The sequence below is a fragment of the Chiroxiphia lanceolata genome, chromosome 1 (assembly GCF_009829145.1).
Source record: "Chiroxiphia lanceolata isolate bChiLan1 chromosome 1, bChiLan1.pri, whole genome shotgun sequence".
Lineage (NCBI taxonomy): Eukaryota > Metazoa > Chordata > Aves > Passeriformes > Pipridae > Chiroxiphia > Chiroxiphia lanceolata.
In genome coordinates, this window is record NC_045637.1 from 37,799,842 (window position 1) to 37,826,144 (window position 26,303).

Genomic DNA, 26,303 nt, shown 5'->3' on the forward strand with positions numbered 1-26,303 from the left:
TTAAAATGCCAAATTGACTTAAAAAAAAATTAAAACTGGAAGTTATTATAGAACAAAGTGCTGTTCACACAGAATATATAAAGTGAGTGCATCTCAAACAATTTTTGTCCTGGAGAAGAAGATAGACTGTTATAACTCTCTTGAATAATACTGTAGTCATTATTTAGTCTTTCCACTATGAAAACCTGCATGAGAAAATAAAGGTTCCTCACAGAATCTCAGGAATGAAAAGATGAGCAAGGCAGCCTAACCCAACTCCATTCTGCCAAAGTCAACCTCCATAGAAAATTCTTCTAATGGATAAATATTAACAGTATTATACATTGTGATTATAGCTGATATATCTTGAAGAGCAACAACTTTCATACTCAACAAGTAATTCATCCCCCTTATTATTTGGGCTAACTCCAGACATTGCAAATGAATGCAGGCAGTCAGCATGAACAATTTGTTGATATCCCACCACTGTTACAACTTACATCTTGGGGAACAGATGTTATAAGTCTTAATGCTTCCATTTCAGAGATTTAATCAAGATAGCATCAAAATTTAAAGATACACTGTGTGTTACCCACAGGTAACAAATAATGGTTTTTTGACCCATGCACAATTTTACTGAACTTCCCTAGGGAAAAAAGATGACACCTGCTGTTATTCTGTTAATCCATAATGCTTTTCTGTACTTCTGATAAGTGCTATAAGGCAACACTCTGTTGCAGACTTCCCTCCACACTTCAAGAGAGTTATAAAGATCAGAGTACCACATTTTTTAAAAGCCTGAAGAAAATTTACAGATTCTCAAAGAGAATTTTGGCTGGTTTCTGTTCAAGGTGGGAATTGCTGCCTGCTTCAGTCCCTCCGCTCTGGACTTCTTATCCTCATATCTCCCTGTTTAGCTGTTCTGTTTTCTGGTCCGTTTGGGTTTTTTTGTGTTGTCTAAAATATTGCAACTGTAGCAGTACTGCTGGGCAGGAAAGAGGCAGCTGTGTATAACCTTCGCTGTATATGGTTCGTCACAGTACTACTCATGCTAGATCTTTTCTTTCCAAGCATTCCATTTGCTTTTTTTGCAGGGCCTTGTTTTGCTGCTACACAGGGGTAAAACAAGTTGTGTCAAGGGAGAGTAAGACAAGCAAAAGTCTAGTATTAGCCTCTGTAGGTTTCTGCCATGTGGCTGCTTTAGGTGTGGCAACAAATATTTGAAGAAACTCAAGTACTTTTAGGTATTAGATAATTAAGAAACAGTTTAGATCCATAATGTCAGCAGTGTTTTTATCATCACAGCATTTTCACTGGCAGCAGAAGACAGTTATCTTTAATTCATAGGTAGAGAATTGAAGCAGAGAAAACAAGGTTGACCAAGATGAGAAACAATTTGATCTCCCAAGTCTAAGGACAGGACCTGAATTACTGACCTATATTTTATGTGAATGGTTGTGAGATTATCCTATTTTGTTAATGTTGAATTGGACAGCCTTGGCCAACTGATCTATTTTGTTATTTGGTGGGGGTTTTGTTTGTTTGTGGTTTTTTCCTTAAAGTATTCGTTAGTACGTTTTGTTAAAAGAATAACCCCAACATCCAAAGAGACGGTCTGTTACCTTGCCAAAAAGTGTTATATTCTTCCTGTAGGAGCTTGACCGATGTGAATTTGGTTGTTAACAACTACAATCTTTTAGGCATACAAGTGGTATGAACTTGGATACCAAAGAGGTCACTTTGCTTCAGTTTGGCAGCGCTCTCTCTACAATGTCAAGGGACTGAAAGCTCAGCCTTGGTGGACAGCAAGGGAAACTGGTTATACAGAGCTGGTGAAGGTAAAGCTTCTTTATACTTTCATTTTTATTAAAATTACCACTATAAGTTATTAAGCAGAGTAAATGCTGATCTGTAAGGTCTGAACTACTGCTTGTGAGTTTCAGATACCACTGTCAGAGTGAGTACAACTGAGATACTATAAAATGAACTCAGGCATTTTCAAATTTGAGAATGGTGACAGGATGGCTGAAATGATTAATAAATACAAAATTTGCATGGTAGACAACTGTAACATCTCAAGTGGAAAATGACAGCAAACTTTGGTAATGCCTGGGACACCCACTGTGAATTTTTAATTAGTCAGAAAAGGCCATGTCTTTCAGCCCTTGTGTAATATTTAGTGACTTTGGAAGCTTTTAATTGTATAAGAGAAACAAATATAGATTCTAGTGATGGATTTAACAAAAGGCAATAACATAGAATTTAAATTCTTTAAAGGGTTTTTTATTTATTTAAAAATGGTTTGTGTTCCCAAAATTGCTTAGTTTTTATTATTTATTATAATGTTAATAATAATTCCTAAAAAATTAGGAGAGAACTTTTTTTCCCCTGTATGTTTTAATTATTGGCATGTGGTTTAGAAAAATTATTCTGCACAAATTATTTAAAACTATAAATGTTTATTTGCAAGAAACAAGTTCATTCAGAATGGTAGTTTCTTTATACTTTGTTACATAGAATGTTAAAAAACCTACTATGGAAGGGTGACTTTATTTTAAAAAAATGAAAGAGGAAGATTGCTCTTTGTTGTGGTTTTGATGGCAGCATAAATAAGGCCGGGAAATTTAGATTAAATTATGATTCTCCAATGTAATCTCAGCAACACAAAAGAGCAATTAGCTTTATGGACTAGCTTTTGGGAAGATCTGAAATGTGTCCATATTTAACTAATTTTTGAGGAATGTGTAGGAATAGAAACTTCCTGCCATAAAAGATACAGAGAAACTGGCAAAGTCTTATCATACTTCTGTCAAACAAATAGAAAATAATACATATTAGTAAATTGATGTTTTAAAGCTACCTGCAGTGTTGCTGAACAGTCTCTTACATATAAACGGTTCAAATTATCACAGAAGATAATGATCCCTTCACCCTTGGCATGAGTCAGCTTTGAAGGGTGAAAGAATTCAGTTGCTGTTATGAAATGGCCAGAGCTCCACCTTGAAGGGATTTTTTTTTTTCAGTTGAATCAGGCCATATATGAAGGTCTTGGTTTGGTTCAGCATCTTGCATGGCTCCTAGAAGAGCTGCTCGGAAGACCAATAAGGATATAAATTCACCCCTGACCTCTGCAGCACAGCTGCCTCTCTGGAATCCAGTAATATATCTTCAATCATTTGGTGGTATACGTTTTAGCCACCTTTAGTGGTATATGTTTTATTAACAATATGTCACTGAATCTGGATTAAATTGTTTCTTTGAATTTGCTTACATAGATATCCTAATTTGGGAGTAGTAAGATTTATATTCTTCAAGATAGCATTCACATTTTAAAGTATAAACGTGTAATGTAAGTTAAATGCATCAGGACAAATATTTGTATTGTGTTTCTCCCGTAACTCAGAAAGTACTTGAAGTTTTGAAAGAAAGCAGGTTTGATTCTAATAACATAAAATGCTGCAAGCAAAAATAGAAGTAGTATTCTCCAGAAAGTGACAAAAAATTGTTGATAACGTTGGGTTTACTGATTTCTGAAAGAGTCCAACTTATGTACATGGTTTAGTTAAAAAAAACCCAACACATTATTTCCCCTTTTCACAGAGCAAAAACCAATCAACAGTTATTTCCTACTGCTTCATCTCGTTGCATTCCTCTTAGGTCTGTGTGGGAAATGTGGGAAATGCTTCCAAACCCTAATCATAGAATTCAATATGGAAAGCTGCTGTACAAAGCACTGGAGGTCCTGACCCTCTTTCCATGTGTTTCACTGCTCGATGTTAAATGTGATGAACTATTTTCAATATCTTGGTAGCTTAATAATGCTAACTGAGGATTTATTCATGGCTGAGATAGTACTAAAGTTGAACTCTCTGGCAGCAATTTGGTTCCTTCCATTAACCGGCACAGCTGTGGTCAGTAGCATCTCCTAGCACAGACCTGGCTTGATTTTGTTATAAAGGGTCATGTAGTTTCTTGGGACTCAGTCTCATGCTCTATTTAGTTTACTATGACCTACTTGCCTGGGTGGCTCCAGAGGGTTTTGGGTTGGGTTTTTTTGGGGGGGGGGAAGAGGAGGGAAGACTGAGAATATCTCAGTAACGCTTACCAGGATGTGCTAAATCTTGATTAGTGGAACTGTGCTGAAGGGAAGTGGATCTTTGCCTCTCTCTAGCTGCAGTTCATTGAGGCCTAATGTTTTTGTAATTTCCTTTAAAGAACAGGAAGAGGCACCTGATTTCTCAGGGAGCAGAAAATGTAAACCTTTATATTAGGAAGTGTGTGGCAAGTGATTTACGTAGAAATGTTCTGCTAATGTTTCTCATCTATAGTATTTCAGGCATTTGGATCTGGAGATTCAAGAAAGTATCTTTCTCTTTTAGTCTCAGCTAAAAGTAAACCTTACTTTTACCTTTGAAAACCTGTCATTTTCCCTTGGGACAATTAGTTTTTCTTTGCTAGTCTTACTGAGTCATTCCATCTTTCTCTGGTGCCTTTTGTAGAACCTCAGTTATAGCATTATTCTATGCTGGTGCTTGTTTAAAAAGTAATAAAGGAGATACCTTGTTGTTAGTTCCTAGAGACTTTTCGCTGGTCTGACATTAATACATAGGTAATGACTTAAGTAACTTTGTCCTTTCTCCATGTTGTGTCCTTTGACTTTTGGAAAGGACCCAAAGGATGCCTTGACAGTAATTTACTGCAGTGGATAGCTGATTGATTTAAGTAGATCTTGTATTGTTGTTTTTTTCTGATGTCTTAGATTTTATTAATTAAAGTACAGCAGGAAAAATGCAAAAAGAGAATGAAAGTACTGGCAACAGCACATATCTGTATCATCTTCCATAGATTGACAGGTAGGCCTTAATGGTTTAGCTAATAATAGCTAAAGATCCATAGTTAAGGGAGAAATTAAACTGAAATGTCCATTCAGAGTGCGGTTGGATTCTTTAAGGGAAGCCTTGTGTTGAAAAGGGCAAAGATGATACATTGAAGTGCTGATGTTTAAGCACTGTGAGTGAGTGAATGGGTGCAAGGAATCTGTTTTGAAAGATTTAAAACACTGCCTCTTGCTTGGAGGTCATCAGCGTTACCCAGTGGACATGTGATAACTGTTTGTGAATGCTTTCCTATTCTCTTTTAGTAACAAAGTGAAGTACATTAAGCTCTTCACCATGATTTTATTTTATAGTTCAGTGGATTAAAATGGATGTGTAGTCAGTAGTTACACCTCATGTGAGGGGTAGCAACCTCTTAATCTCTCCCTGTTTCATTTATGACTGTGCATTAAAGGGTTTGACAGCACAGAGTTAAGGATTCTTTCAATAAAATAGTCTCACATAAAAATAAACCAATATTGAGAAATCCCTATTTAAATAAAATCTACACTATTGCCAGATGTACGACAACTGTAAACTTCTATTGTTAAGAGATGTATTTAAAAAGCCATATGGAGGTTTATGGGAATCAGCTGCTAGCAATCAAGTACATATGCTCCCAATGCTGGTTGCCTCCTGATTCTTCACTTGGAATCAGGATATTGCATCAAATATAATATGAATTCTTTGCTCTAATCTGAAGCTTGAATTCATACATATAATGGAGCGTGAGCATGTTTAACTTTTTTTTGTAGGTACCAACTGTTGGATCAAGAGCTGTAAGTCCAAGTCCTGGACTTAGTCATTATGCTTTAATGGTGTTTTGTGTTCTTATCATTCAAGGTATACCTAAGAGTTTGTAAAATCAGGGTGATCAACGCTGAGCTGTGTTTGAACTTCCTACTTCATTTCTACCTAGGAGTTGCCTGCTGCTCATTATAAAGCACTATCAGTGTGTTTTACAGATGGGGTCCAGGTTTTAAGGAGTACAGAAACCCTGTTGATTTCAGAGCAATTTCTGTCTAAAACCATTGAGGAGTTAGTTCAAAATCAGTTCAAAATATACATCCAAATATACAAAATATACAAATATACAAAATATACATCCAAAATATACAGTTAGTTCAAAATATACATCCAAATAACTTTATATCCAGAATGCCAGGGAAGGAGCCTTTAAATGCAAGGACAAATACCTTTACAGGTTAACATTCAGCCTGTGGCACTTGTGAGAGAATAGAAGTGACAATGCAAGTCCTTGGACCACCAGTGCTCTTCATGCATCATCTTGTCTGCATTGGGTGAATGCTCCTTCTTACCTTTTTCCTTTACTGAGTGAGTAGGAGGAGGTTGAGGAAACACAGAAGCTCTTGTAATATCTTGAAAAGTTTTCCAGTTTTGTTATCCATATCACTTTAAATTCAGGCTGGTGTGGATGTAAGTTAGTTTTTTCTTTCTCTTCTCCAGCCAGTGCAAAAACAGGTACTCAAGCTGGTATTTCCTTTTGTGTATACCATAATGCCGAATCAGTAGCAGCAATATTCATCTCTGATTGCCATATTCATCTCTGATTAGGTGGAAATTTTCAGTCTATTTTGTACCCTACATTTTGAAAAAGTCAGTTTTCCAAAGATATTCAAAAAAAATTCTGACACCTGCATTTTTATTTAATGTTAACTGTTAAATGAATCTTATAGAAACCATCAATGAGGGAGAATACGGTGATTGCACTTGGAAAAATAAGGGCTGCTCTCCCTCTTCTGAGGGGTGGGAGAGAAAACTATTTATTACTAAGAAAAGATTACTGTAATAACAGAAATTACATCCATACTTTCATAGGTCTTAGCCTACCTAAAATTGTTCTAGTGGGAGAAAGTAGGTATATTAGACAGCATGTTCTAGGCATGGCTTACTTTGTTGAGCCTTTTATGAGCAATCAATGTATGACCTATTTTGTTAGATCAACTTACCTTTTAAGTAAAAAAAACTCAAGTGGAAAATGCAACTGTTTAATTTAAATGGGGAAGGCTAATAACTGCATGGAGTTTTAAGAGTAAAAGGGGGCAGTTATATCACCTAGTCTGCTCTGTTATACAGATTTTTGAGTTTTACTCAGTTTTACACATCATATAAAAAGGTAGTGTGGGAACATACCATAGCTTGTTTTAGTGTGAAATGGATTGAAAATGTCTTACACAAACGCTTTGTTCAAAACCACAAAGGAAAAATGAAAACTATTCACCCAAAATAAGGTTTAGTGAGAAAAGTAAGCTGCTGGGAAATTGAAGTTACTTTTATCCAGATCCGTTGTTATACTGTGGGGTTTCCATTTATATAGCAATAATATTAAAACAACTTATTATTGGTAGAATAAAAGATTTTCTACATGTCTGATGTCCTAAGGCAGCAGAGAACAGAAATTCTACTATTTTGTGTGTTTGATACGTATGAAGTGTAAGGCAGCTTACATGTTCTTAACGGTTGTGTCCGTAAATCATCACCTGGCATTTCAAGTAATATATGATTTTTTCAATAGCATCAGCATGTGCAAGTGAATCTCTGTGAACCTTTTTGAAGGTTTAAATCATAAATTTCCACTTATGTCTGGTGTGTTTATGTTTGTCCTCTTTGAACCGTAATATTCTGCCAACACCTGAAGTTCCAGGTTATGTGAGTGGTTTTCTAGTTGCAGGAATGATTCCAGGTCACATGTGCAGCATTTAGGAAGATCAATACCTTCAGCTTGCAATACAAAACGACCAGGGAAAGAGCCCTTAGGCTCATCAAAGAGCAAGTCAAAGTGAGGCCTAGGCTGCAAAGAAGCTGGGGATTGTTGAAATTTTACAATACCAATGTAATTGACTCCAAAGAACGCTGTGAAAGTTGATTTTCCTGCCTTTGCATGTCAGAAGAGAATAGAATATAAAGCAACTTGATAATAATGATGAACATTTAGTTTTAGTGTTTCTAAATTAAAAAAAAAAAGGTTAATAATGGCAGGGAAAAATAAAAATGTTACTAAAGCCAAATGTAGTAAATTCTCAGTGCAGTAACATGGCTCTCACAACAGTCCTTAGAGAAAAACTGGAAGCTCATTCGGGATGAGGGTCTTGCTGTGATGGATAAAAAAAGCAGCCTCTTCCTGCCTGAAGATGAGAATCTACGAGAAAAAGGAGACTGGAGCCAGTTTACCTTGTGGCAACAAGGTAAAACATGTTCTATTTCTTCTCTTACCCCAATTTCACTTTCTCAAACTAACACAGTGTAATGAGGAGTAGCAACACAGTTTTTTCCAGAACTGTTTTTGTCATTGCTATGTACAGAAGAAGGGAACTAATAAAGTAGTGTCTAGACCCCTGTGACAATAAACAGGAGTTCTTTATTCTGATTTGTGTTGTCTCCATGCACTTCTAGGAGTCCCTTGAGTATTGTAAGCGTTAAATGAGAGTATTCTTGTCCTGGCAAGGCTGCCAACATTTTGCATGGTAATGCATAGTACAGATCAGCCTGAGGGAAGATGAGGACTTGGGAGAAAGCACATCCTTAATACTGTCTTGCCAGCTCTGTGAGGTCTGTCATGCAGAAATTGCATGAGCAAAAGAATATGACTTTGATAAGCCTGCTGCCCTGCCCCTGAGCTGTGCAGTGGGAGGTCCAACTATGAGAATGACCTTAAATTCTTCTAAAACTCTGCAGATGAAAGAGTACCGTAAAATAAAATATTAATAGCAACTTATATCAAAATGTAATCTGGTATTGAAATGGTATGATATTGGTGGCATTTTTAATCTTTTTTTTTCTATGCAGCCTCATTAATGTTTATACTTTTAGAATAATATTTTTAAAGTGATAGCCTGGTGTTCACAAATAATTTAAAAGCAAATGTGCACGCTACTGTGGTATTACAACATGCAACTACTTCAGTTGCACAATCTGTAAAATGGGAATAATAATATTTACTTGTCTTTCAGCGTCAGCTCTTTGACATCTTTGTTGCTCTTCTGTAAAGCAGAAAACAGGGAAGTGTTCATTCATTGCTCTTACCAATGCTCTATCCATTATTTTAATTAGGAAGAAAAAATGAGAATGCTTGTAAAAGTGTTCCGAAAACATGTGCTTTATTGGAAAGATTCCCGGAAGCTACTGGCTGCAGAAGAGGGCAGGTACCTGGCAAACTTCTTCATATTTGCAAATTCTTAATGGTGGGAGCTGGGGATTTTGAGGAGTACAGGGATATACATATAGAGGGATGCACAGCTTTGGTATATTTAATGATGATTCAAGCACATGATAAATTTAACAGCAAAAATATGCCCAATTTTAGCTGTCAGTAAATACCAGGTGAAATATGTTAGCTGAAGTCTTTCTACAGACTCTTAAGTTGAGCCATTTTACCTTGTGTTTCCTGGGAGCTCCTGGTAGGTAAGTAGTTATTTTCCATGGGTCAACCAGTAAGTAATGACTTGCTAACCCTCAACCTGAAGTGACATGATCTGACTCATAGCTTAACTCTGCTTTGAGCAGGAGATTGCATTACGTCCTTTCTAACCTGAATTTTTTTTTCTGATCTGAACCTAACTTTACATGACTAATTCAGTGATCCAGATTCTAACTGTGACAAACTTCACCTGTTTACTCAAGCCTGGCTGCATTAGACAGAAGGAGTCACCCTGTGAAAGTCAAATAGCAGTACTACTGTCACATGCATCTTTCCTAAAGGTAAAGGAAAGAAATTTTACATCCATGAGCTGTGGCTGTGAGTGCCAGCAAAGTTTGTTTCAAGTGCCAACACTGACTATTCAACTATAAGTTAACCTCATTAAGTCATGCAGTAGATTTGTATGGCATGGATCAATACACATGCAGCTGGATGAATGGCCCAACACAGCTATCATGAGATTCTATAGGACAGAATTTTTCATTTTTTTTCCAAGTTATTATCATCATGGCTAGGCTTCGCGAACGAAGGTTTGGGAAAGGCTCTATCCACATTTGTTACAACCAAGTTATTATATTTTATCCATAATGACTATAAGAATAACCTTCACATGCCAAAATTAAGGATGCAAAAGCTGGAAAACACAGTGCTAGCATAATCCTAATTCAGAGCCTTGAGAGTACGTGTTCATCTTTTTCACCAGGCTCCTGCTTTTGATGTGCCGAACTACACTGGATGGCCACTGTTGTGGGAATGAACAAGGTTATTGTTTCACTGATTTATCAGCAGAGGCTGATTGCAGTGAATATAACTGATGAATGAAGTCATCATGGTCAGTGTGGCTAACAACAAGAAAACTTCTCTCTGTGACATCTGTAGCCAAAATGGATCTGTCCCAGAGAGCAAATTCTCTTTGAGAGCTTACTATTTTGTTAATCATTTTTGGTGCCCTACATGTTATCACTAGGATATGGTTTGCAGAAACAGTGTGCATTTGCAGCTATATCTGTAGTCGTGTTTTGAACACATAAATGTAAAATAATCTGAAAAGTGATGCTCTATAAATCTGAGGGTTTACATCCAATATTAGGGGATGCCTAGGCCAATTTTAGTCTTATACTAGCCATGACTCAGATTTTACTGGCAAGTTAAATTTTAAATATCAGCTGATCTCTATTCACATACTGAAACACTGGGAAGCAATGGGAACAGACACAATGAGGAAATAAGGAATTCTGTCATAGGTAGATCATTTGGATGCTCTGGACACCTCCCGTAGTGACAAAGCTAAAAGAAATGTAAAATAATCAACTACTTGCTCAGTGCTGCTGAGAGACTATGTGGAACAATAGCAAGTGATCATATTATTTAAAATTATGTAATTCTTCTTAAAAATAGCAGTACACTAAAAGTATCAGAGGTAGGTTTAATTCTGGGCGTTTCTTAACTCTTCAGAGTTTTACATTACAACCATGGTAGTTTAGAACTGTTCATCTATAGCACTTGAGTACAGCACATAGATATAATTCACAGACATATTCAGATTGATTTGCTTGGGCAGATAATGTATGTGACAGTAATCATTCTGCAGTGCTGGTATGTTAGCATTTAAAAATTGTTTATCTTGGATATTAGTAACTATCCTGCATAGCCAGTGTTTTACATTGCATTAGGGTCTGACAGGGCAATTAACACATCACAGTGTAACAGAGGTTGGATTGAAGTATCTGTGGTCACCATGGTCACTGGAGCTTGTCACTTCTGTAAGAAGAAACTGCTGGTAAGATGAAACCTCAGACACCAAGAATAACTGTGGCATTAAACACACACCGATAATGGCTGTGTTTCAGTTGGAGAGCAAGCAACCCATTAATCTGTAAGATTTATCAAAGTTCATCTGTCCCAACTAAATGTGCAGATTTCTCAAGTGAAAAGATGCTTCTCACCACTGTCATGCATTAGTCACACTTCCTGTTCATTGAATTGTAGAATGTACCAAAAAGGATGAGGAGAAAAGGGACATCTGGAGATTATTTAGTCCAACCCCTTGCTCAAAACATGATGAGCTAGAGCAGATTGCTGAGGACTGTGTCCAGTCGTGTTTTGAATGCCTTTGAGGATAGAGACTCTACAGCCTCTCTGGACAACCTGTTGCTGTGTACAATAAAAAAGTGTTTTCTTATGCTTAAATGGCATATCCTGTATTTCAGTCTGTGTCCACTGCCTCTTTGCTTTTCACTGGATACCATTGCCTTCTTCACTCCTCTCATCAGGTGTTTATATACATTGATAAGATCCCTCCTTGAATCTTATGTTCTCCAGGTTAAGCAGTCCCAACTGCCTCAGCTTCCTCTTGTATGTTAGATTCTGCAATTCCTAAATCACCTTTATACCCCTTCACTAGACTTGCTCCAGTGTGTCCATGTCTCTCTCACATTAGACAGCACAGAACTGGATCCAGCACTCAAAGGTCTCACCAACTCTGAGGGGAAGGATAACCTCCCTCAACCTGCTGCCAGAGCTCTCTGTAATGCAGCCCTGGAATCTGCTGGGAATCTTTGGTGCAAGGGCACATTTATGGCTCATGTTCACATTGGACACCATGAGAGCCCTGCTATGAGGACCCCACAGTCTTTTTCTAGAAAGTTGCTTTCCAGACAGTTGTCCACCAGCCTGTATTGGTGCATGGAGTTATGCCTCTCGAGTGAAGAACTTTGCACTTTGTTTTGTCGAATGTTGTAAAATTCCTGTTTCTTCCTTTCTCCATCCTGCCAAAGTCACTATGAAGGGCAGCAAAAAAAAATAAAAGTAGTGTATCAGTCATTCCTATCCAATTTTCTATCATCTGCAAACTTGCTGAGGGGAATGCACTCTGTCCCATCTCCTGAGTCGTTGTGAAGCTATTAAATAGTGCTTGACCCAGTATTGAGCCCTGGGGAACACCTCTGATGAGTGACCTCCTGCTGGACTTTGTGCCTCTGATCATAACTATTTGAGCCTGGCTTAAATGCCAGCTTTCAATCCACTTCACTGAGAACTTACCTAGATCCTATTTTATCAGTTTTTCGATGAGGATGTTTATGGCAGACAGTGTTCAAAGTCTTACTGAAGTTGAGATAAACTATATGCACCAAGCTAGACACCTCACCGAAGAAAGCTGGTAAAGTACTATATCCCCTTCATAAACCTATGCTGACTATTCCCAGGCATATTTTTTTCCTTCATGTGTTTGAAAATTGTTTCCAGGATTATTTGCTCCATCACATTCCCAAGGATCGATGTGAGGCTAATTAGATGGTAGTTCCTTAGATCATTCTACTTGCCATTCTTGAAGATAGGAACAATGTTTGCTTTCTACTAGTCCTCAGGGACTTCTACTGGCAGCAATGGCCTTTCAAAGATTGTGTGGATTGTGTATGGATTCACAAAATTGTCCATCTCCCTCAGGTCTCATGGGTGGATCCCATCAGGACTCATGGACCAGGTTGTTGAGTTTGTTTAAATGTTCCTTAACCTGATCCTTCTCCACAGAAGATAAATCGTGTGCTGCAGACTATTTCACTGGTCTCAGGTGCCTGTATTCCTGAAACTCAGCCAGATGAGTAAAGATTGAGGCAAAGAAGGCATGTAGTGCCTCATGTCCTTTGTCATTATTCTGCCACATTTAGTACCTGGCCCATGTTTTCTCTGGACTTCCTTTTACTGCTGATGTATTTGTAGAAATCTTTTTTGTTACCCTTCAATTCCATCTCCAGATTCAGCACCAGGAGACCTTTGACTTTCCTAACCTCATCCCTGCACGTGCAGAGAGTGTCTCTACAGTCTTCCTGGGTGACCTGACTCTGCTTCCATCTCTTGTATGACTCCTTTTTGTGTTTCAATTTTATCTGGGTTGCCATGCTCCCTGCAAATGGGGATTCTTGAGTTTGGACAAGGTACTACTTATCAGCTGTCCTAGACCCCTCTTCTCTCATGGGGTTTTTCCCAGGAGATCCCTGAATAATCTCTGTTTTCATGAAGCTCCAAATAATAATTCTGCTTTGTATGTTTCTCCATCATCTCATGGTCTTGAACTCCACGGTCTCACAGTTGCTCCAGTCCAGGCTGACAGTGACCTTCACAGACATCATCTGAGAGGGGCTGGCCAGTCTGATAAACACAAGCCTTCTGTCTCCTTTTGTCCATCCTTCTAAAAGACGAGTGTCTGTAAGTCTTTCTGACTGTAGATAGAAGATAATTATTTTCAACTTGAAATATGACTACTGGTTATTTTAAGTAAAATACAATTATGTACTATTACATACAAACATGCTCCTGGATGCACACACGTCCCATAAGACGTGTTTTTTGTAGTATTGAATGCCTTTAGGGCACGAGAAAGAGCAGTTGTTGCTGAGATTCTAACAAAAGGTTACATTACACTTTTCACCTATCATCGAGGATGAGACAAAATGAAATCCTGAACTCCCAGCAGCATGACTGTGAAGTGGAGTGTCTTGAAAATCTACCTTTCTCTTCTTACAGATCAAATATTCTATCATGCACCCCGGGACTCATGTCTGGCCCCACACAGGGCCCACAAATTGTCGGCTGAGGATGCATTTGGGCTTGGTGATACCTAAGGAAGGCTGCAGAATACGGTGTGCCCAAGAGAACAGGTATGGGTGGGGGCCTTTGGGTTTTTTTGTTTGGTTTGGTTTTTTTGTTGTTGTTTTTTTTTTTGTTTGTTTGGTTGGGTTTTTTAATTTTTTGTTTGTTTGTTTGTTGTTTGGTTTTTTGTTGTTGGTTTCTCATTGTGGTTTTTTTCCACTTTCCTTAAGACTGAAAAGGGGATGGAACAGCAGGTAATTTAAAAAAATAAAGGGGTGTTTTATTGATCAGGAGGTGTAATATATTTCATTAAACAGGCGGTTTATACCCTAATGCTTGGTACAAACATATAAATATCAGTTCTCAAACAATGCCAGGAGAACCTTTGGAGACAAACTTGCTCTTCTCTGCTATGGCATGGAAATAACAGTGAGTTTTGTCAGTGGGGTCTCTGTGTTTACTTTTACAATGCCAGTCTAATATCGCTGCCAACAGAGTTTCTCTATTTATTTTGATTTTGGGGAGACTTCATTGCCTCTTCACAGAAGCTAAGACTAAGCTAGACCTGCATTTTCACCACTGTGACAGAATACTCTGGTATATCTGACAAAAGCTTCCTTTTAAGCTGGTATTATTTGTTAGAATTCAGTTAAAATTATTCCAGTTGATTTCAGGATGAAGACATCTATGAAGTGTTTGGCCCAGTGAGTTACACAGGTGGAGATTTTTTTAAAGTGCATTTTAAGTAAAATTTCTTACCCCTTAGGGAAAAATTATACTGACTTAAGACCAGTTTTATCTCTGTTTGGTCCAAAAACCAAAATAAAATGCAACAGCTGATACTTTTGCAATCATATACTCCTCTGAGAAATATGAGAAAATTTTATAATTGCATTATATTATTAAACACAGACAGAAAATATAGTATTAACTATATTACTTTTTGTTTACAGACTCAATTTGCTGAGACTTAGGTGAAATTCTCATAATGTTTAATATCTATATGTATATTTTGAAATATTCTTGTCTTTGCTGCATCTGAGTGCAACAAACATTAATTTTGAACTCTTTCTGTGGTAGTAATGTACAGATTAATGTGATATTGAAAAATGAAATGCCACTCTTATCTGCGTGACTGCAGTACATAGCAAAGAATTCTTTTTGCATAACATTTGAAAACAACTACAAGAAATCTTTAGAAATTTTGAGGTTAGAAGTATCCAGCTTTTAATAACCAAAAGTGTTGTTACTATATACTCTTGCCAACATACAGCTTATTTAATTATTTGTCATAGTCAGTGTTACAATCTACACTACCTTTATCTAGGTTGTGATGGACATTTGTTTCCATCATTCCAGTCCAATATCCAAAATAAGCTGGCTGGGGGGAGAGTTAGCTAATGGGCTTAGAGGACTAATGTGGAGGTGTGGAGTCTTTTCACTTTAGGACATTGTTGTGAATTCAGGTTGGTGGTGACTGAATAGCATTACCATTTGGTGGCTGTCTGGTAGCTGGTGTGAAGAAAGCAGGCATTTAGTCTGCTTCCAAGAGAGCAGGTATCCACACCTCACGACTCAGTATTGAGGTTGGCTTCTTTGTCTTAACCTGAACAGAAGGGATAGTCCTGTGGAGAACAAACTTAACTACCTCCTTGGTAGCAACACTCCCTCAAAGTCAAGAGTGGAAGAATGCCTGTTGCTGCAGACAGAGCTCAGAGCACGTCAGCATCCAGGTTCCTGAACCTGGCTCTGTCTTATGCACTCATTTGAAATGTGAAACATTCAAGAGTTGACTACAGCCTATGCTAGAACACGTTAATGTCAGTTGCTTCTGGTAAAAGCTATACATTCAGAATAAAAGACAAGATTTTTCCTGGAAGCGTTCGAAGTGTGCCTGCTGCTGTCACTGAAAGGGTTTTTATACATCCCTTCCCCATGAAAGAGAGGTGGGTGGACTACTGTCAAAAATAATGGTGCCAGGAGAAGACCAACCTTGAGCAATTTCCATTCCTCTCCTCCTGGTGGTTCAGAGCAGTGGTAAAGTAGTGGCTTCCAATAGAAGATCTGCCTTTTCTGATCTTCTCTGCCAGTGCTGTGTGTATGAGAGAGCAAACAGAATGACAGGTTTGTGCTTGGTTACCTCAGTGCCACACAGTCTGGTTGTGTACAAGGGCAAAGTAACCATGCAGCTCATCCTTTGATGGACAGGCAACTCAACGGTGTCTGGTACTGTATTTTACTCCTTCACTTGTAGAAGAGTTTTTTTTGCAGCTGTTAGGAGTTGGTATACCTTGTGGTTGAGGGTCATGAAGCTGATTGGAGGGATAGAACACCTCTGCTATGAGGAAAAGCTGAGACATCTGGAGCTGTTCAGCTTGGAGAAGAGAAGGCTCCAGGGAGACCTCATTGCAGCCTATCAGTATTTAATGGGGCTTATAAGAAAGATGAGGACAGTCTTTATCAGATAGGTTGCAAAAGAACAAGGAGTAATGGTTTTAAATTAAAAGAGGGTCGATTTAGATTAGATATAAGGAAGAAGATTTTTATAGAGAGGATGGTGAGACACTGGAACAGATTGCTCACAGAGATGCTCCATCCTTGGAAACATTCAAGCTGAAGCCTGGAGTGGGCTCTGAGCAACTTGACTGAATTGAAGATGTCCCTGCTCATTGCAGGGTGGTGGACTACATGGCCTTTAAAGCTTCCTTTCAGCCTAAACTATTCCCTGATTCTCTGTTTCTTGTTCAGTACAGCTGTGGTTATTTTAGGTTGTTGGGCCATTTTGAAGTCCCAGCTCTGTAAAACTTAGGGTACAATGCACAAAAATGGTAGGTAAATAATATCTAGTTATTATAATCAAACATCACTGTCAGGCAACGCAATCTTATTTTGACGTGAGGGTACAGAGTTACAGCCTTATGCAGAAGCCAGTCCGAGATCTCACCTTTAACAGCTGTGAAGATGATACGGAAACTACCCCAAAGTAGCTCAGCACCAGAGCAGAAGAGTATGGTCGCTATGTTACCACTGTGAAGTGGTTCTCACACCATCAGGCCTCTAGAAAGTATTTATTTGCATGCTAATGGTCGGGTTTGTAGCCTTTTCAAAAGGGGCTAATAGTTCTGTCAACTTTATGACTTTTCTTTTGTTGTGCAAAACAGACCATCCCATTATGATGCAAATGACAGATCCTAGGTTTTAACCTCTGAAGCTACTTCATCTGGATGCCTGGAGTTTTTATTGTCCTTAACTGAGCTGCACTTTCAGGCTATTTAGATCAGTTTTTTTCAGGCTCGCTTTACTTTAAAAGAACAGAAACAAAAAGAAAATTTCAGGAAAAAGGAAAACAACAAACAAACCAAAACAAATCAAAAACCCAGCAAACAATAATAATAAAAAACCGAACCAAACAAAAAAAACCCAAACCAACTGAAAACCCAACTATTTGCCTCAACGACAAAAACAACACCAAAATTCAATTGCTCCAAACAAAAACAAAACCGAATCCCCCAACCTCTACCCAAAACACCTCCACCAACCCCCCCCCAAAAACTTCCCTAAAAAAAAAACCCCTAAACAACCCCCTAAAAAAAAAAAAACAAACGAAAAAAACAAACAAAAAAACCCCACCAAAAACCAAACAAAAAATACCAAAGCAAAACAAAAAGACAACCCAAAGTCTGCTTGAATTTTTTTACCACATTATAGCACTGCAAGTGATTGAGTCCCATTGACTTGAATAAGACCAATGTAACTTTATTGCAGTAGCAGCAACTCAGGGTCTATATGACATAGAACATTTTTGTTGCCAAATAACTAATGTGAGAGCAAAAAAACCCCCACATGATGCACATAGCTGAAACCTGCAAAAGGCTGGTTATCTGGGCCTTCAAGGCTGATGTCTGTGTGCAAGTCAGTGTGAATTTTTTTACTATCTTAGGCTTTCTGGTTTCTTGCTTAAATTATGTTTAGATGATCATTTCAGTTGAAATTATCCAATTTCAATTTCCATTTCTCTTCAGAACATTACAGCACAACTCCATACATTTTGTTTGCTTTTGTTGAATTAAAAATTAAAAAATACGGAGATGAATTTATTTTTCACCCTGGTTTTGAAAGAAGTTGTTTTCTCTGTGAATGGACACAGCTGAATGAGCTTAAGCAGTGCATTTCCATCTTTGATGGCAAGGCTTTTGTTTCTTTACCATTGTTACTGTCCATAGTGCTTAACTCCCTTTAGGGCATCCATTCTCTTGAACTGCTTCAGCTACTAAGGAATTCTGTTAAAACACTTGATTATGTAGAGTGTTCATTGTAGAGTGGCTTTAGGAAGGAAAGCTTCGACCATTGTTAACTTGACTGGTTTTCATCCAGTCTCACCTGAAGGGATATAATCAGGTGTTAAACTTCAAAATTATGAATCCAGGTCTCAGCAGGCTGGAGAAGCACACCAGCTGAAACTTGATTAAGTTCAACAAAGGCAAATACAAAGCCCTGCAGCTGATAAGAGATCAACACCTTGTTACTGTACAGGCTGGGTGATGACTGCATGGAAAAGCAGCTTAGCAGAAAAGGCCTTAAGGGTCCTAGGGGCCGAGTTGAACATGACTTACAAACTTCTTTTGGCTTGATGAAGAGTAGCTGTGTACTGGACTGTATTAATAATAAAGTTTGTAGGAAGCAGTTTGAGGAATGCAATTTTTTCCCCTCTCTACTCAAGACACTGCCTCTGGAGTACTGTGTCCAGTATGGGACTCTTCAGTACAAAAAAAGTCATTGATAAACTAGAGGGAGTCCAGTGGAGGATGAAAAGATGATTAGGAGACTGGAGAAGCTGAACAAACTGGTTTGGAGTCTCAAAACAAGAAGGCTAAAGAGGAGTGTAGTTACTGTCTTCAACTACTAATGAGTGACTATGCAGAAGACAGAGCCAGGCTCTTTTCAGAGAGGTGCAGTTGTAGAATGTGAGGTAATGGATGCAAGTGACAGTGTGAAGATAACAGGTACCCCAAAATGCCAGGCCGTGGAAGGATTTCAGAAAAATTTATTCTGAAGTCAAGAACACTAGACTTACAAGGGAAAATTCCTAACAGTGCTTGAACACTGGGCCTGAGAAAGGCACACCCCTCCTTTTTTTCCTTGGCTTTTATCATCGCTACTTCCTCCCACCCCCTCCCCAAACACAGAGACTCATAACATCTGTGAGGGTTTATCTCTTCTCTTCCCAGAGAGAGAGCTTGAAAGCTTCCTCTGGAATGAAGGAGGAAAAAAATATCCAACCATCTTTGAGAAAGATGCTTCTTCCTAGGCAGGAAAGGGTTCCTAAGCAAAACAAGCTCTAACCTCCTCACTATAAATCTAGAAAGGGTATCTACAATTACAGACAGTGAAGGAAATTCCATCTTGATAGAAGGAAGTTTTCACAGTGAGATTGGTGAAACACAGGAAGAGATGGTGGAGAGTGCCTGTGGTTGCAGATATCTCAGGTTCTTCACTAGTGGATTTTTTAATATCCCATCTAACCTCAAAGTTGGATCTAACTTTGCAGTGAGTCTTGCTATGAGCCAAGGCTTGGACCACATGCCCTTCCAAAGTTTCTTCCGACCTAAATTATTCTGTGATTCCATGCTTCATAAAATTGACAGAAGTACTGATTCTTCTACCAATTAACACTTTATACAAAGTCCCTGTTGATTTTTCGAACAATGGAGGTGCTCAAAACCAAGTCACTTTGAGTAAATTGCAGGTATCCCATTTTGTGCCTAACAAAGCTACTGATCTTGGAAAAGTACTACTGTTAAAATATGGCTCTTCGCTGCTGTAATAACCACTCACTTAGGGTGTTTACATCTGTTCAGTGATCTGTTCTGCCTAACCAGTACTTGGCAAGCAGAAGGGCTTTGAGTTATGGGATCTCATTCTTCCAGTTCAGCTATAACAGTATAGTCAACCCAGTGTACCGTATGGCATTCCAACCTTATTCTCAAGAGAAATCTTTAGACTTAGTGCTTTGAATGGACCTAAGGCACAAGACTGTTAACATCCCAGAAATGTTAAGCATGATGAGAGTCTAACTCTGTCGTTCTGATTTTTAGAAAAAGCAAATTGATTTAATGTAATTTCTTTTCAAACCATATGACCATATTGCTGGTCATTCCCTCAGCTTCCATCACTTCTGTACATCACTAATGTATTTGATTAGAAAAGAAGAAAAGTGCATTATTACACCACTTTTATACCCACTCCCTGTTTAATGGACTCAATTCATTAAAAGTACATAAATAACATATATCATAAATGTCTAAATGTGTTTGTGGGCATAACTATGCAGAGTGAGGGGAAAAGATCAGTAATATGAAGGTCCATAAGACTAATCTTTCTGTAGTTTATTTCAATTAAAACTTTGATACTCCAATCTCTTTATATTACATAGTGAAATCTTGACTGTGCAATCTGTGGTGTTTAAATCTTTCTCATATGTCTAAGAGCATCTTCAGAGCTGATATATAGCTTGCCTGCTCCACAACCCTTCAAATACTACACTAAAGTATCTCCTTTTTTGTGTTGCAGAGCCTGGGAAGAAGGGAAAGTTCTTATTTTTGATGACTCTTTCGAACATGAAGTATGGCAGGATGCTGAAGATTATCGCCTGATATTCATTGTGGATGTGTGGCACCCTGAGTTAACAGCACAACAGAGACGCACCCTTCCTGCTATTTAAGGGGTTCCTTCTGATATGTGGCGCAGAGGAGCTTTAACTCTTTGGAGTATGCAAATGGGATTAATTTATCCAGCATACGAAGTATACAAGTATTTTAAGGATAAGAAAGGATGACATTCTACAATCAGAGAGGACTTGGTTTAAAAAAAAAAAAGAAAAAAAAAGGAAAAAACTAAAAAAAAGAAGCCATGTTTTGTTTCATACCGATACAGCACTGATGTGTATTGTTTTTCTGGCTGCAAGTTTGAAAATACGAATTTTGTCAGCCAAAAAGCAATAGGTGTGGATTTTCAAACTGAGGAATGTGCAGATGGTTTTGCCATGCCTATATTATGTGTACAGAACCAGTCAGTCGGTCATATGCTTGACCATGTTTAGGCACAAGATTTATGATTCTACATCTAGGAAATACTTCCCAGGCTTTTATCTGGGAAGCAATATGTAAGATATTTGCAAACGTATGCACACAACTGACTTTGAAAATCAGTATGCAGTTGTAATGTTAGCTGCTTTAGGCTTAGAACATGTCCCTATGTTATCACTGTGGATAATGTGAATGGATTATGTGAGTTTTGTACTTTTTCTACCTGAGTAATTGTATTTTTCTAGCTTAATTATGAACAAATCTTCTTTAATTAACCACTATTTTTAAAAAAACCCCAACACTATATATACAAGTGTGTCTCTAGCTATCAGCAGAAGGAAAACATTATGTATGAACAGATTTAATTTTTGCTAAGTGTGGCCTTCTTTTACCTTCCTGGAAATGCAAATAGAAACTTGCATAATCAGCTGCCTAGTGAAGCTTTGTTCTTCTAAAACAAAATAGTTCTCTTAGTTAGCAGGCAACTTTCAGTTTGATAATGTGATTTTGGAAAATGTTGAGCAAATGTGACATTTGTGGGCTCATATTGTAAAGTGCTTGACAGTTCATAGGATTATTTGGTGAGCTGCTGTTTTTCCTGTCGTTAGAAAAGCTTGTGATGTGCTATCCTTTTTCTACTCAACAAGGGTCTGGGGCACCTCTTTCCAGGGGCTCCTCCTTGGCTGCCCTTGAGTTGTCATTCAGCAGAAAAAAAATATATGAAGAATTTCTTGTGCTTTGGGCAGAAGGACAAGGTCTAACTTGGGTTTCCTGCCAGAATGCAGAGCAGACAAAGAGCTTCAGGTTATTAACTTGTATTAACTTCTGCTGCCAGCATCCTACAGAGTACTAGAATGATCCTCTAATTGACCTAATGGTGTTTTCCTTATTTTGAAACGTAGAACATAATGCTGAATGAGTCTGATCCCAGTACTGTTTACAGGATGCTCTGTATTTGCCATACGGAATTTACTATATCGTAAAAAGGCCTATTTTCAAGAAAGAGAACTTGCTGGATGTTTAAGTTGTCAAGTCTTTTGGGTCTGTACTGTTTAATGGGAAATGGAGAGTGCAGGACCCTCCACTATTAACTTCTAAGAACACTAACAGGAGAGAGAGACCAGAGGTTGCACTGTGATGTTTATGTCAGGCTGTGACCTACTCACTTGCAACACCAGCTGGGTGTGGACAGTTGTGCTGGGATGCCCAGGACTCATCCAGAGCAGTGGCATCACTTCTGAGGGCTGTAAGAGACAAACACTAAGCAAGGAGACACTGAAGTTACTTAACCTCCACAGCTTTGGCTTTGTTGTCCAAAGGACACTGAACAGTCATCTTATTTGTGTAATACTCAGTGGTTTATTACTGCAGAGACTACATCGTGGTACTTAAATATTGTGACCTGAATGCTGCATTCGCTAAAGCAAACTACAGATAAGAGCTTTGCATTCCCATAAGCTGAATGCTCTTCAGATTTTGTATTTTACTAGGTAATTAAATTTTGTAATGCCATATAACACATGGTGATTACACCATAAATTAGTGTAACCAGTTTCTGGAAGTGTGCACTTTAATTTCCTTTTTGAATAGTAAACTGATAAACCCTCTCTGATCAAGAGTCAGTTTTAGACAGCTAAGATAATTAGGTTTTAATGTGTTGTCCATATCAAAAATAATCCTGAGACTATACACAATGCACAAGAAAGTAACAGTTCTCAGTTAATAATAATGAAAAATGAAAAGATTTATAAGTTTCACACTTTAGAAAATTTAAAGATACTTCTGGAGGTCATTAGGAGAATTATGCAAAAGTGGAAATAAGATACTCATTATTGTGAGGGATAAAAGAGTAAAAACGTTTTTTAAATCTCCTGGTAGTTGTTAAATCAGAGGCTGTATTTTATATCTTTGTGAAGTGATCAAGCAGTATAAATTATAAACTATTTTGTAATTCTCTTAAATAAAGACAGTTTGTAAAGAAAGAAACAAAAACTTTTGAAACAAAAATTGGTGGTTTAGGAATATTTTTATTGATATTGCATTTTAGTTTCTATAGCTCAGATTAAATGCTAAAGGTAAAATTTTGGAGTTTTATTTATGAAAATCCATGCCATCCTTCATATTGTTTCATTGTTCTTTTGAAGGCTCATACTTTATCTTTTCCAATTGCAATTGACAAATAGATAAAATTGGCAAATAGATAAAAGTAATCTACCCAAACCGTGTGTGTGCTGGAGTAGCACTGTTCATTAGATTGTGTAGTGATACATTGGCCATTTAAAAATCTTAAGTGCCTTTAATAAGACAGGGTGTACTATGAATAGCTCCTGCAACACTGAAGTGAATCTACTCCATGCCTACAAGGCAGGAAGCTGAGAGCATGTTGTTTTGTTAGGTACAGTTACTGTATTAGCTATATACATGGGGAAGATACATATAGCAGACTACAGAAATTATGCAGTGAACAACTGGTATATTATTTTAGGTATTCCTGTTTGCCAACTGATATTTTGTCTTGAAAAAGCTTTTCAGCATTGGAAGTGCCAAGAGAAGAAATGAATGGAAATGCTTTTTAAATGGAGATCCATTGCAATTTAACTTTTTTTTTAGTTAGGTTTATTTACAGAAGGAAATAGCTGACAAGGGCAATGTAGTCTGTAAGGCAGTATATACTCATCATGATGATAGGAGGTGGGTTCCATCCTGCCTGTCATTACCTTCTTTGCACAGTCTCTATAAGATCCTACGGTTAAATACAAGCTTCATACAGTTATATACAAGGCATCATATGTATTTATTCATACCACAGTTAAAGAAAAGAAATAATTCTAATCCTTTGCAAGGTTTGATCTTCAAGGGCTGGATTTCAGTGATATTTGCACTTCTTGGACAAAACCAAGACCCACTTCACTGAACAGTGATTGTAACAGATCATCACAAGGACTCAGTGGCAGTGGGGGTAACAGAGATTAGGTGTTTTTCTCTGTATTAACAGAGAAAAATCACAAACCAAAGTATTTCTTCCTTAATGCTGCAGTATACTAGCCAATGTCTGTCTTTTTTGTCTAAGTTTTTGCTTTCTGCTTTAAGCAAGTTCTCTTTGACAAATCCAAATGCCTTTGAGTGTCCGTGAGCCCAGGGAAGGGAAGGGAGCTATGTCCTTCTACTGGGACTTGACATCCTGTGATAGGTGGTAATGTCAGGGGATTGGGAATGGAAGAAATCCCAAAGATAAATGGGCTCAATCATCTTCTATGTTTAATGTTCCTGGAAGCTGCAAGCTTCTGCTTCTTTTTCTAACTCCTGTGTTGCCTTGCTGGGACCATCCACTGCCTTAAAGACTCACTCTCTATCATGGAGGCCAGGCTTTGTACCAATAACATGTTGCTGTAGGAGGAGGTTAGTCTGAATGAGGTTATTCTGTACAAATACTGGTGCATAAATCCCAGGTGTGTTGATAGGATCTGGCAGGATGTCCCTTCTGCCCTGTGCAGGCATAAAATGTTGTTGTAGATAAAGGCAGTATTTTGTTAGTCCATCTGTTAGGGCTGACCATGTTCACTTGAACTATATTGTCACTTCAGTGTAACACTTAAGAATTCAATGAATGTTCCAGGGGCACATTAAAAACCCTTGTGCCTATTATCATCTCATTTTGTATGTATGGTTTACTCTGCTGCCTTTGATATGTTGTTGCCAACCACTTGTTCTAGTAAATTGCCAATATATGGCAATATATTTGAAGAATAAAGGTGTATACAGTGGTTGTAACTGTTTTAGGAAATAAAGTCACTGAACATGCAATTCGATAATGATTTTTCTTTTATTTCTTTAATCCGGTTTCCATTTCAATGAAGGGATGGTACTCTTTGCAGCTAGAGCAAAGAGAGAAATAACAAACTGATCTTTGGCATTTCAGTTCTTCTATTCTTCAGCATTTCCTTCTAGCAGAAGCTGGTACTGAATAATTAATTATAAGTTGTCCTTTTCCATTTTAGCCATGGCCTGTATCTGCAATCAGCATACCCTTCTGGCTACACCTTTCCTTGACTGCAGGAGGGAAGGGGGTAAATGGCTCTGCAGAGCTTTCATTTGTTGTTGTGACCTGAATGAAACAATCTGGATTGAACCATTAATCACTGGTGAATGTGTCCAATGGGTCTCCCTGGCACCCCACCACCACCACATGTGCACACCCATGCACACGCACGTATCTAATAGGCTCCTGAGTTGCCTGTGGAAAAACACATTAAAATTAAATAGTTGCATTTCAAATTGTGCGCGTCTGCTGCCCACACAGCTCATTCCACTTTAGCTGACAGTTTTACGAGGGCTTCAAAAGTTAAGAAAAATTTTTGCTAGATACTGAAATGTGACCTCCCCCCTATATAAGCAGCATGGATGAGGCAGTCACAAAGTATCATGTTGAATGGCATTATGCTGGCACTGGCTTTTTGGTTTTTTTGGTTTGTTTGTTTGTTTGTTTTTTTTTGTTTTGTTTTTGTTTTTTTGTTTTTATTTTTTTAAATGCAAAATCCTTCTGTAAAACTCAAATACTGTGTAAATGATGATTCTGCCCTCTGACGCAGATTACACTTACTGATTACAGTGCAAAGTTTAAATTTGAGATGCTTTTCTTTAAAACTCAACCCCTTAGCTTCTATAAAATGAGCATCCCTGATGAAGTCTTCGGGAAAACTACTGACATACCCTGGTTTCTTTAAACAGAGAATGCAGTTCCACCATTTCCAATATTTTAATGTCATAACTCAAAAAAAAAATAAATTCTTTGTATATGGACAGATTCTTGTGTCAGTAGAAATTTCTCAGTTTTTGTTCAGCGTCGGCCGCACGGATGGATGGCTGGTGACAGTTGTTACTTGGTCAGGAAACATGAAGGACTTGCCATCAAGCAAAACACGTGTGTGTGCATGTGTCTGTGTGTGGTGTGCTCTGTGGGTCTCTGGTATGCTGGAAGTCTGTTCATGGATCTGTGTCTGTTGGGCATGTGGAACCTCAGTCCAGAGCCAGCAGTGGTTGGGTGTTCTCGCTTTCCCCCGGGTCTTCGTGTTTCAGTGTGCCAGCTTCCACCACGGACTGGGACCTGAAAGCAAGAAGACACATGTGCTAGCAAGGACTGCTGCAGAAGCACTCACCTTCCTGGTTTTGTTTTGTGATCTTTCTTTGCTTTAGTCCATTTTCATTTTTATGGCTTCTTAATTATTTTCTGTGGAAACCATAAGGAATTTGAGAAACATTCCTTTAAATACGAACAGGGATGTGACTCACTGGAAATCTCAAATGCTTTCAAAATATTTAATGCTTACCTACTATCAA

The 26,303-nt window shown here is 38.0% G+C and overlaps 2 protein-coding genes across 18 annotated transcripts in view; one reads left to right on the forward strand and one right to left on the reverse strand.

The window, feature by feature from the left end:
- The window catches only part of ASPH (aspartate beta-hydroxylase), a 112,064-nt gene extending 87,289 nt beyond the window's left edge, over nt 1-24,775 (forward strand). For 14 of the 15 annotated variants that reach the window (XM_032695381.1, XM_032695387.1, XM_032695396.1 and 11 more), the window contains 5 exons: nt 1,680-1,817; nt 7,924-8,059; nt 8,925-9,016; nt 13,816-13,949; nt 20,452-24,775. In XM_032695381.1, coding sequence (XP_032551272.1) covers nt 1,680-1,817; nt 7,924-8,059; nt 8,925-9,016; nt 13,816-13,949; nt 20,452-20,602 — 651 coding nt within the window. In that variant the 3' untranslated portion in view covers nt 20,603-24,775. The remainder of the gene's footprint in view (nt 1-1,679; nt 1,818-7,923; nt 8,060-8,924; nt 9,017-13,815; nt 13,950-20,451) is intronic. The other variant, XM_032695495.1, reaches the window with a different exon arrangement.
- Nucleotides 22,974-26,303, reverse strand: part of CLVS1 (clavesin 1) — a 106,060-nt gene continuing 102,730 nt past the window's right edge. For all 3 annotated transcript variants that reach the window (XM_032695517.1, XM_032695507.1, XM_032695512.1), the window contains one exon: nt 22,974-26,070. In XM_032695517.1, the coding sequence (XP_032551408.1) occupies nt 25,983-26,070 (88 nt within the window). In that variant the 3' untranslated portion in view covers nt 22,974-25,982. The remainder of the gene's footprint in view (nt 26,071-26,303) is intronic.